At 40.5% G+C, this 12,021-nt stretch overlaps 1 protein-coding gene across 13 annotated transcripts in view; it reads right to left on the minus strand.

The window, feature by feature from the left end:
• dmd (dystrophin) overlaps positions 1-12,021 on the minus strand; it is a 252,578-nt gene that overhangs the window by 39,741 nt on the left and 200,816 nt on the right. For all 13 annotated transcript variants that reach the window (XR_008384779.1, XM_053615384.1, XM_053615383.1 and 10 more), the window contains 2 exons: positions 11,559-11,695; positions 2,976-3,014 (listed from right to left, as the gene is read on the minus strand). Coding sequence is in view for 12 of the 13 variants with exons in the window: in XM_053615384.1 (XP_053471359.1) it covers positions 2,976-3,014; positions 11,559-11,695 (176 nt within the window). In the remaining variant the exon portion in view is untranslated. The remainder of the gene's footprint in view (positions 1-2,975; positions 3,015-11,558; positions 11,696-12,021) is intronic.

Genomic DNA, 12,021 nt, shown 5'->3' on the forward strand with positions numbered 1-12,021 from the left:
CACTCTCCCTGGACGCAGTCACATTACGTCTCTACTCATTCAACTTTATCATAAACAAGTTAATCAGGGATGCATCTTCACTGAGGGTGCAGTGAGAGAGGCTAGTTTCCGGATAAAAACTGGAAAGAGACACATCAGTAGTGTGATCTTTCAATGTGTGCAGTGTCGCAGACGGTCAGGGAAGAGTTTGACTCAGAAGATGTCTGACCGACCTCCTGAATGGCTCAGTATGGACTCGCTATTCTCCATTGAAGAACTGAATGTGTTCAGGCCTTGGATGGTCACCTCACATTGAACCAGAAGAGGACAAGCAATCTCCAAAGCTGGGAAGTGCTCTTCACATGTATGAGCACTAGGGCCATACATATTGAAGTCATAGAGCCGAGAGGTAGCTCAAGCGTTCCTGTTTCCTAAATGTAATCGGAGCAATTGACTGCATTTATATTGCCATAAGGGCACCTAGGCCAAATGAAGCTGCTTTAGTCAATCAAAACTGTCGTCATTTCATTCTAAGTCTATAAGTCATTTTCATTTTAATTCCCTAAAACACACAGCACAGAGAAGAGACACTACAATGACGCTCACTCTGTCACGTGTTCAGTTATGGAGTGCACCACCGCCCTGCTGAAAGTGCAATGGCATAGTCTGGATGCATAAGGTGGGAGACAGCTATACCAACAAAAAAAAGGTCTGCCAGATTGTGAGGGGCATGTGTTTGCTGCACAAAGTGGCACAGCAGAAAGGGTTCCTCCTCTTCATCTCCCCTAACCAACAACCCAATTAACCAATCTCCACCCACCAGAAGAGCATAATCTTCACGTTACGAGACTGCATGAGGATGTCACGCGACAACTGTAAATAACTCAGTCAAGTGCAAAGGTATTTACAGGGTTCGTTCAGATGCTTCATAATGAAATTCCAGGATTAACTGTCGCTAGATAATTCATGCACTAATTAGCATATTCATCATGTGATTGTGTCATATTTGCATTCTGCCTACTGTCAGCCCTGTTTGCTTCTCAGTTTCTGTTGTCAGACGGAACGAGTATGAAATAATGAGCCGCGTTTCAGTCACTAAGACTACATCTTAACCAGCAGTCACTTCCAAGCTGCTGCTCTGCTAAAATCCAGATTTTTTTTTTGTGACAGTGATGTCGTCTGACAAAATCACCAAGCACATAATTTAAAGGCAATAGCTGTGCTGTGAATTTGGCTATATTTACAAGTTAATCGCTCAGAGAGAACATTATAAGCGACAGAATGTCTTCCTTTTTTTCCCCTCACGCTGAATGTGCTGCTCCTCTTTGCCACTCACTGAACAGAGAAGACACAGAGAGAGGTGTACCATCGCACTCGTGGAGCAGTACTGGCAACATTCTTCTACGGAAAGTAGCTAAGGTTTGCCCGAAAGGTCACTAGATTTGTCACAAAAAAATTCACTAAACTGAGTAAGTGAATAGCGAGAGGAGAGGGATGGGCTGCAGCAGGAAGTCATATTTTAAGTGAGAGACTTGTATTCATGTTCTATTGTATCCAGAACACATTGCATTACTGCAGAACTGCAGTTGGTTGGATACGGGATCGTGTCACTTTCTGACAGTTCGACTGGAAACAGATCAGACACCTCACTCTCAATCTCACCTGCCTAAAGGAACTACATCAAGAGGAAAACACAACAGAGTTAGATTCAAAAGCACTAAAGGCTGCATATGTGAAAGCACCCAAAAAGTATTCGACAGAATTATATCAATTGTAGTCCAGCCACTCTGCAATTCCAAATCAAGAACTATTCCTCGTTTAAGAACGTACTCCTCTTCACTTAATGGGGAAGAAAGAAACCGCTGGTGTACCATCAACCAGACATTGAATACGTCAGCCAAGGAACACAACAGTGGTTGATGAGAGAAACATTGTGAGAGCTGTGAATAAAAACCCAAAACAACAGTCACTTCACCAACAACCTCCACAGAGCAGGGGTGAAGGTATCACAATCCACTGTTCAAAGAACTCAAGACTTGCAAACCACTCATCAGCAATTGGAATTGGAAAGCCAAACTAGAATTCCCAAAGAAATACAGAGATGAGACAAAAAAGTTATGAAACCCAAGATTAACTTCTACCAAAGTTATGGAAAGGCCATACAAGCTCATTGGTCAAGCACAGTGGAGTGTCATGGCTTGGGCTTCCTTGACTGCTTCTGATGGTAGCAGCAGAATGAATTCAGAAGAAACATTTTGTCTGCCAGTTTAAAGAGAAATGCATCCAATCTAACTGAGAGGAACTTCATTAAGCAGCAAGACAATGACCCAAAACACATTGCCAACACAGCAAAGGGGAAGAAAGTGTCAGGTTCTAGACTGGCCAAGTAAATCACCAGATCTTAACCCAAGTGAGCATGCATTTCACCTCATAAAGATGAGACTGAAGGGAGAAACCACGCAAAACCAACAACAATTGAAAGAAACTGCAGTTCAAGCCTGAAGAAGGATCACAAAAGAAGAATGCAAGAGTCTGGTGATGTCAGTGGGTCACTGGCTTGAGGCAGTTATTGAAAGCAAGGGATATGCAACCAAATATTAAGTGTTATCTACATTAAGATTATGTGCACCAATACTTTTGCTCACCTACAGATTGGGTGGTCTGCCATCAATGGTCCCATAGTTTAAGTTGTTTAACATGTCTAAATGTAAATATCAGGCAATGAAAGCTGAAATTCTGATCTATCATCTCATAATCATCATCTGATATCAAACCCAGAGGTCTTCAGTGTGTAGCAAAAAAAAAAACAAATTAATTGGCCTTGCCGTTCCAATACTTTCAGAGGGGACTGTATATGTCTGCATCCCTATCCATTTGAGATGGCTTTTATTTGATATGATTTGCTTTGGTAACTTTAGTTTAGCTCCATAGTTATTTTTGTGAGTCATTTGAATACTGCCAGTACTAAAACGAATATAGGTAACAAGAATACTCACGGGTGGTCAACAGGCCAGAAGTTGATCAGAGTAACAGGGCTGCAAAACAAGTCAGAGTGCACACACACACACACACACACACACACAATTCTGTTATGATGTGTTTAGTAATTGCATTACTTCATAAATGGCAGAATAGTTTAATAATTTATTTCATAATAATGACAAATTAAGTCTATTGTAGTTTGGCTGAGTCCAATGCTACTTCGCAACTTGTGGAGAACCTAGAGAAAAATCCATGCGTGGAGAACATGCAAAACTCAGCACAGACAGTAACCTGAGCTCAGGACCAAACCAGGTACCCTGGAGGTGTGAGGCAGCAATGCAACCTACTGCACCACCATGCCTGCCCATTAATGAAACAACCATCTGCCCCACCCCCAGGAAGCTGAGAATCAAAACACACAGACCATAAACCAAAACAAAGGCACAGACAGCGAAGGCATGGCTAAACAACTGGAGGGACAACCATTCTGCACTTTCACAGAAAAGGTTGCCACTTTCTAAAGTGGCATTTAAATAGATGTAAAAACCTAAAATAATGCATTTGCTATAAGAATGTATTGTTATTAATCAAACCTGTAATATCGTTGAGCTTCAGGGATTTACATGGGGCTTGTTTCCCCTCATCCAAAGAACACAACACTCCAAATGAATGCAATGAATACACTTTAATTTTAAAATTTAAGAGTATTTAATTGATAAAAAATTAGGATATTTTTTGTGGAAGTATATGCCCCCAAAGCCAATACTTGGTAAAGCCACCTTTGGCAGCATTTTGGCAACTACAAGGTTGGCATACTTGGATTTGGAGATCTTCCCACACTCCTCATTTGCAGAACACTTCAGGCTGAGAGAGCTTAGTCAGTTTTCAGTGAAGAACAGCAACCTTCAAGTCATTTCATACATTTTGAATTGGATTTAGGTCAAGGGTTTGACTAGGCTACTCCAGAACATCCACCTTGTTCCTAGCAAACCACTCCATGGTAGCTTTGACTTTATACTTGGGGTCACGGTGCTGCTGGAAAATGAATTTCTGACCCATTTTCAAACATTTTGCAGATTTTACCAGGGTCTTCCCCAGTATCTCCCTGTACTTGACTCCACCCATCCTCAACCATGACAAGTTCCCCAGTCCCTGCAGATAAGAAACATTCCCACAACATTATGCTGCTTCACAGTCAGGATGGTGGTGTTTTGATGGTGGGTCATGCTGGCATTCATGCCAAAATTTTTGGTTTCATCTGACCACAAAAGCTTGTCAATTTGTTGCAGGATCCTTCAGGTGTTTTTCTGCAAACCTCATATGACATGTCAAATGGGACTTTATTGTGAAATAGCATTCTTCTTGTCAGCTTCCCATACAGGTCAAATGCGTGCAATACCTTTGACGAAGTTGCGTGTTGCACATGTTTCCCCCTGCATAAAATCCTGTGGGTCTTTCAAAGTTGCTATTTGGTTTCTGGTGGCCTCTCTGAGTTCTTTTCTGATCATCTATTTTTGATGGAGGCCTAGATTTTGGCAAATTGGAAGAGGATCACATGTCTGCAGCAGCCCCGGATGTACCTTTCCTCCACAAGTGCTGGGAGGGGAGCCAGATGTGGATGCCGGGAGCAAAAGTAGTGTCTATTAGGGCTGTCGAGAACCGGGACATTTCCAAGTGGAGGGCCACTTGATAGAAATGATTCAGGTGCTCCGGATCGTTGAGGCCCCATGGCACTCTCCAGATCCAGGGTGGATACGGAGTTCCCCAAAAGCTGCCATCCTTCACCAGGCACCACTGCTCGGAATCCCACACCACGGATTCACAGACCACCACAAGCACCATGCAAAGCAAGCACAGACACACTGTTGAACAAAGAGCTGAGCAGCCCCAAGACTACTCAGAAAGATCATACCACAAGGCACCGCACTAATGCCATACCACTGTCCCGGGAACAGTAAAAACTGTGTACAGGACAATGAGAAATCTGTTTTGGGATGCTTTCGGGATGATAATGTTGTGTACATTTACACTTAAAATATGTACAATAGCAAATTAATGAATGTTAGATTGTGGTGCTGCAAAAAGTGACTACTTCTAAGCAGTGGTTGTTGGACTGCTATGCTAGTCAGCTGTGGAGATTCAAATTCCACGCTCTCCTCCGATTCCCAAGGCACCCATGGGAGTGTGTAAGCTGAGCAGACATACTGCAATGCAGCAATTTCTAATAAAACCCGAAGAGGACGTCAACAGTTGTGCCAACAGTTCAAAAGGAAAATATTAGTGAGGTAACAAATGTGAACAAAAATACAGTACTATAATAGCCATAACTGTAATATTAGCGAACTGGTATTGACTATTTCCTGATCAAATCCCGATGTGGTCAAGCTAAGACTCGCTGGTTGTAAAATGGGAGTGTGTGGCATAGCGTTGCCAACTTTGAGACTGTGTCTATAGTTTTGGCAACTTCTAAGACACCTTAAGTGATTCGAATTTAAAAAAGAGCCTATAGAGTAATCTAGCGACTCTTTGGGCAGAATGTAGCAACTGTCCTGCACTTAATATGGCTCTCCAGCTCACATCACAGCTGTTGATAGATGAGTTGAGAGAGCAGGATTGCTTGACTCCAGTGTGTTGCCTGGCTGCGCTTACATCAAAAATCACTGATCACCACTGCTCCCAGTGACCAATCACTGATTTCCACTGCTCCCAATAACCAATCACTGATTTCCACTGTTTTCCAATGACCAATCACTGATTTCCACTGCTCCCAATAACCAATCACTGATTTCCACTGTTTTCCAATGACCAGTCACTGATTTCCACTGTTGTCCAATGACCAATCACTGATTTCCACTGCTCCCAATGACCAATCACTGATTTCCACTGTTTTCCAATGACTAGTCACTGATTTCCACTGTTTTCCAATAACCAGTCACTGATCACTGTCACTGCTACCAGTGTCTGCATCCTTGATAGAAAGTATAGTATATTCGAAATGCATAAAATTTAGTTTGCATGAACAAAGATGATTTCTTTTCATTAAAAATATTATTTGAGCCATAAATGATAAATAAGAAATATGTTATTCTATCTTTCTATTGTGATTAAAAACAATATTCTGTTCTATTTTACTATATTCTAAGTGAAAATCTTCCTTCTTCATGTCCCCTAATTTTTTCTTCGATATGCCAATGACCATGATGTATAAACTGCATGCAAATTATGGAAACAATTTTTTAATTTGTAAAGTCTATGGCACCGTGTAGAGACTTTTTGAGCTTAAGCGACTTTCCTCAGAAAAGAGCTGGCGGCTATTACACAGCAGTAACAGCATATTCAAAGCTGAGAGAAAAGATCAGGCTATTTCATACATTGGCACAACGCAAAATATAAACGTAGTGTATTAAAGACCTCATAAAATTGAGATTTCAAAAAAGTAAGTAAATTAAAAAAGTATTTAAGAGAAGAGCGTGCGCGAGAGAGAGAGAGAGTGCCTGTGTGAAACCACACATGCTGAGTATGTGGAGTGCTTTTACTGTAGCACAGTAGCCTCCACTAGTATGAGCAAAGAAGGCTGTGAAAAATTCTCTTTATTGTTTAACATTTTGATTGTTAAAATATAAAAATAAAAATCACAAAAATACTCTGCTCTCATGGATGTCAAACAACACAGGTTCATCAAAAAATCTTTGTTAAATATAGGTGTGCAACAATTATTGGCACCCTTTTAGCCAATACTTTGTGCCAGGATAACAGTCTTCTCCTATAATGCCTGATGAGGTTGGAGAATACATGGCAAGGGATCCGAGACCATTCCTCCATACAGAATCTCTCCAGATCCTTCCACCATTTGAAGCTTTCTGGCAGAGGCAGTCAGGTTTTCATTTAATATCTGTTGATATTTGATAGTCCATGATGCCATGTATCCTAACAAAATGTTCAGGTCCTCTGGCAGAAAAACAGCCCCAAAACATTAAAGAGCCGTCACCATATTTAACCCTGGGCGTGAGGTACTCTTCCATACGGCTACCTCTCTGTGTGCACCAAAACTACCTCTGGTGTTTACTGCCAAAAATCTCTATTTTGGTTTCATCTGACCATAGAACCCGATCCCATTTGAAGTTCCAGTAGTGTCTGACACACTGAAGACGCTCGAGTTTGTTTTTGGATGAGAGTAGAGGCTTTTTTCTTGAAACCCTTCCAAACAACTTGTGGTGATGTAGGTGACTTCGGATTGTAGTTTTGGAGACTTTCTAACCCAAAGCCACAACTAACTTCTGCAATTCTCCAGCTGTGATCCATATGTTTTGGCCACTCAAACCATTCTCTTCACAGTGCGTTGAAACGATATAGACACGCGTCTAACTCCAGGTTGATTCGTAACATTTCCAGTTGACTGGAACTTCTTAATTATTGCCCTGATGGTGGAAATGGGCATTTTCAATCAACAATTTTTCACAGCCTTCTTTGCTCAGATTTACCGAGGGTGCCAATATTAGTGGAGGGCACTGTATATTAAAGTATAATCAGGATAATCCAAAAGCATCTGATTTTATTTTTGCTGATTTGATAGCAGTACAAGAAATTAAACCAATAAAACAATCTAACCATTGTAAATAAAAGAAATTTTATATTTGGACAGTCAATTTTCAGTTCGGGACAGCTGACAAAATTTCAGGACGGTTCTGGAACGGTTCTTAAAAAAGTTAGTCTGGAGGCCTGATACCAAACTCTCTGCCATCAATGAAAGTAACAGGCATGCTGGAAGTAATCAAACAGTATCCCGTCTAAAGTGCTTTGTAGAACCTCTAAGGTTAAAAGGCACTATATAAGTGTAGCCCATTTACCATTTATTCACAGGGATATATACATTTATCCTATGGTACCTCTCACTAGAATATATGGGTAAAAATCATAGCAAGATTGCGGTTAATCCTAACCGTCCCACCCAGAAGTACTGTTTAGAGTAATCTCCTGAGTTGGGATCTCCAAAGAGATCCTAACTGACCAAAGCCCAATTCGGACAGGATTAGTTTTAGGACATATGGCTGTAAAGTAAAAATATTTATCGTCGATTCACACCAGTTATGCGATTTCTATAGAAATTGCCGAGATGGTCGTGTCTTCATCATTATCGCGTTGACGACCAATCACAGCAGCCTTGTGCTTCACACAGAACATGGTGCTGCAAATGGTACATAATCATTCCGTTTGGGAAGTTTACAATAAATGTCCCTTTGTCAAAGTAGCATTTGGCGACTGGACAAAATGTTGAGAATGAATCGGCTACCTAAAAAATAATAATAATAATAATAATACAGAGTGTGCATTCGCAGAGGATTAGTTTAAGCTGGGGTTATTTTTACAGGCCATTTTATAGAAGGTAAAAGACGCTGTAACCTTCACTGGCTCGGAAACATGCAGTCTAAGACAAAGTCCAGAAAAATAACTGGTATGACCCATCTGAATATCCCTATACACTACACACAAACCGTACAAGCTATTGTAAAAAACAACTATCTGCACAAATCCGCAAACGGATGAGTCAGAGGCTGTGTTGGACTTGAATGAAGAAAAACTGGAAGGATGGGTAAACGAACAGTGAAAATTAATTCAACACTGCTCACTTATACCAGGAGCATTTGCTCCAGGCTTCTGAGAGGAAACAACAGCTCTATAATAGGTGCTCCCAATTGAGGCATTTTGGATGGGAAAACGGACCCAGGTGGAGATCATCTCTCATTGTTCCAGAGGGCAGAGGTTGCCAAGTTGCAATTTTCATAAAAAAGTGATTCTGGATAAATTGGTGAAAAAGCTAGAGATAGCAGTAATACTTCTATCTTCCCAAAGGTGAAGATTCTCATGCTCCAATACTTATCGGGGTGTCGTCTGTTTGGACCATGCACCCCGCAGTGGCTCAATTGCGTGAAGAATGCCAACGTGCGGATCACTCGTCGCAGAAGTTTAAGTTCACTTTGGTCCAGATGCTGAGGAAATTGATGGTATTTGCTGGGGGCGGGGGGGAAGGGACATGTCTGGCACATGTGGACATTCAGTGGGTTCAGTGGGAGACTTCAGCGGAAGTGTCCCCCCCCCCCCCCGAGAAAAACTATAAAAGCTCATGATTTTCACAACTTTGTTACACAATTATTCCCTCTCATAAACTGGGTTTGTTAACAAGCATTATCAAATTTCGTCTACATAAACCTTTTGCTACATAAACAGTGGAGAGGTGCAATTTTTTGAGGAATTCAGAATCTCAATTGAAATAAATATTAAAATATTGTAAACTTAATTTCAAACATATAAATGGAAAATTACATTCTGTCTGGCACAGCACTTCTCTTAAGTTATGACTAGTTAAACCAAGGCTCTACATAACCACAAAGAAAATACCATTTTAATGCCAGGAAAGGTGGGGGTGGTAACCTTTCCTGTGAAAGTGCTTCATTCTTAATGGCTGGTTGCTTAGCTCCAAAAGAATAAAAGACAACAAAAAACTCACAATCCCATTAGTACTTATCTACAGTGCCCTCCGCTAATATTTTCACCTTTGGTAAATATGAGCAAAGAATGCTGTGAAAAACTGTCTTTATTGTTTAACCTTTTGATAACAAAATTCACAAAAATACTCTGCTCTCATGGATATCAAACAATTGCAAACACAACACAGGTTAATAATAATAAAAAAAATTAGTTCAATATAGGTGTGCAACAATTACTGACACCCCTATGAATTCATATGAGAAAAATATATTTGAAGTATATTCCCATTGATATTTTACATTCCTTTAGTACACCTGGGTGACTCGGAACACAAAATTGTTCAACCATGACTTCCTGTTTCACAGGGGTATAAATATGAGGTAACACGCAGGCCAAATTCCCTTAGTCATTCATCACAATGGGTACAGCAGGGGGAAGAGCTTTCGCTTATAGAGCCCCACAGTTATGGAACAGACTTCCAATTAGTGTTTGGGACTCAGACACAGTCACAGTGTTTAAGTCTAGGCTTAAAACGTATTTGTTTACTCAAGCCTACCCTGACTAGACTTTCTATTATGCTAATTCCCAGTCCTAATAATCTTTTCTCTCCCTCTCTCCTTCTGCCGAGCCACACACGATTTTATGGAGATACTAGAGATCCTGATCCTTTCTGATTTCCGGACCTGCCTGATCCGTTTCGGATGTCCTGCCTCTGGATGGAGCTCTAATCTACTCCAATTCCAGACTGCTGGACTACGGCTGCTTCTAAGGCCATACAGACTTCATATAAGTCAATAATGAACTTTTCACATTATCTGTTGTTACCCAGATGAGGATGGGTTCCCTTCTGAGTCTGGTTCCTCCCAAGGTTTCTTCCTCTTAAAACATCTTAGGGAGTTTTTCCTTGCCACCGTCGCCACTCAGTGGCTTGCTCAGTTGGGACAAATTCGCACCTTTAATATCTGTATACCGTGTTGATATTTCTGTAAAGCTGCTTTGAGACAATGTCTATTGTAAAAAGCGCTATACAAATAAAATTGAATTGAATTGAGTAATACCAAGGAATATAGCTGTGATGTGCGGCAAAAGGTTGTTGAGCTTCACAACATGGGAAGTGTCTATAAGAAAATAGCACAAGCATTGAAAATGCCCATTTCCACCATCAGGGAAATAATTAAGAAGTTCCAGTCAACTGGAAATGTTATGAATCAACCTGGAATTGGACGTGTGTCTATATCGTCTCAACGCACTGTGAAGAGGACGGTTCGAGTGGCCAAAAAAAATCTCCAAGGATCACAGCTGGAGAACTGCAGAAGTTAGTTGCGTCTTGGGGTCAGAAAGTCTCCAAAACTACAATCCGAAGTCACCTACATCACCACAAGTTGTTTGGAAGGGTTTCAAGAAAAAAGCTTCTACTCTCATCCAAAAACAAACTCAAGCGTCTTCAGTTTTACAGACACTACTGGAATTTCAAATGCAACCAGGTTCTATGGTCAGATTAAACAAAAATAGAGCTTTTTGGCATACATATGACGGATCTGGAGAGATTCTGTATGGAGGAATTGTCTCAGATCCCTTGCCATGTATTCTCCAACCTCATCAGGCATTATAGGAGAAGACTCAGACCCGATGTTGGCAAAGGGAGGTAGCACAAAATATTGACTAAAAGGGTGCCAGTAATTGTTTGATATCCAGGAGAGCCGAATATTTTTGTGAATTTTTTTTAACAACAGATCAAAAGCTTAAACAGTAAAGACAATTTTTCACAGCCTTCCTTGCTCATATTTACCAAGGGTGCCAATATTAGTGGAAGGCGCTGTATTGCATCTCTGTTATAACAGGTGCGTCAGACAAATCTAAAACACTCCCCGATAACACAAATACACAATTATTTCCCAGAGAGTCCTAACAGCACAAAATACAGACGAAGTATTCCCCTCCTCGCTCTTCTTTATAAAAAAAAAAAAAAAAAAAAAAAAAAAAAACCACCACCATAAAAATAAACAACAACAAGTATTAGATTAACAAAAGGTAGTCAATTTTATAACAGGTTCCACTCAAGCAATGCAAACTTGTGGTCATGATGAAATGCAGTTGGAAATATCGCTCACGTCTCCATGTTATCTCCCTCCAGGATGGTCTGCACAGGGAGGTAGCCCATGCGGGGGTGTTTGGCAAAATAACGTTTTGTCCTGAACTTGTTCTTTAGCACCTTGGCAAAATCTCTTACATCTTCACCAGAGGTTGTCTATGAGACACACAAATAAAAATGATCAATAAACATAATTATAAATTACTCCAACACGATAACTGGGCATGTGCCTACTAATATTGGCACCCTTAGTAAAATATGAGCAAATAAGACTGTGAAAAAAAACGGTCTTTATTGTTTAACCTTTTGATCTTTTGTTTAAAAAAAGGATCACAGAAATACCCTGCTCTCATGGATATACAATTGCAAACACAACACTGATTTATCCAAAAAAAAAAAAAAATCTCTTTGTTAAATATAGGTGTGCAACAATTATTGGCACCCTTTTAGTCAATACTTTGTGCTAGCTCCCTTTGCCAAGA

The sequence above is a fragment of the Ictalurus furcatus genome, chromosome 26, assembly GCF_023375685.1.
Source record: "Ictalurus furcatus strain D&B chromosome 26, Billie_1.0, whole genome shotgun sequence".
NCBI classification, from domain to species: Eukaryota; Metazoa; Chordata; class Actinopteri; order Siluriformes; family Ictaluridae; genus Ictalurus; species Ictalurus furcatus.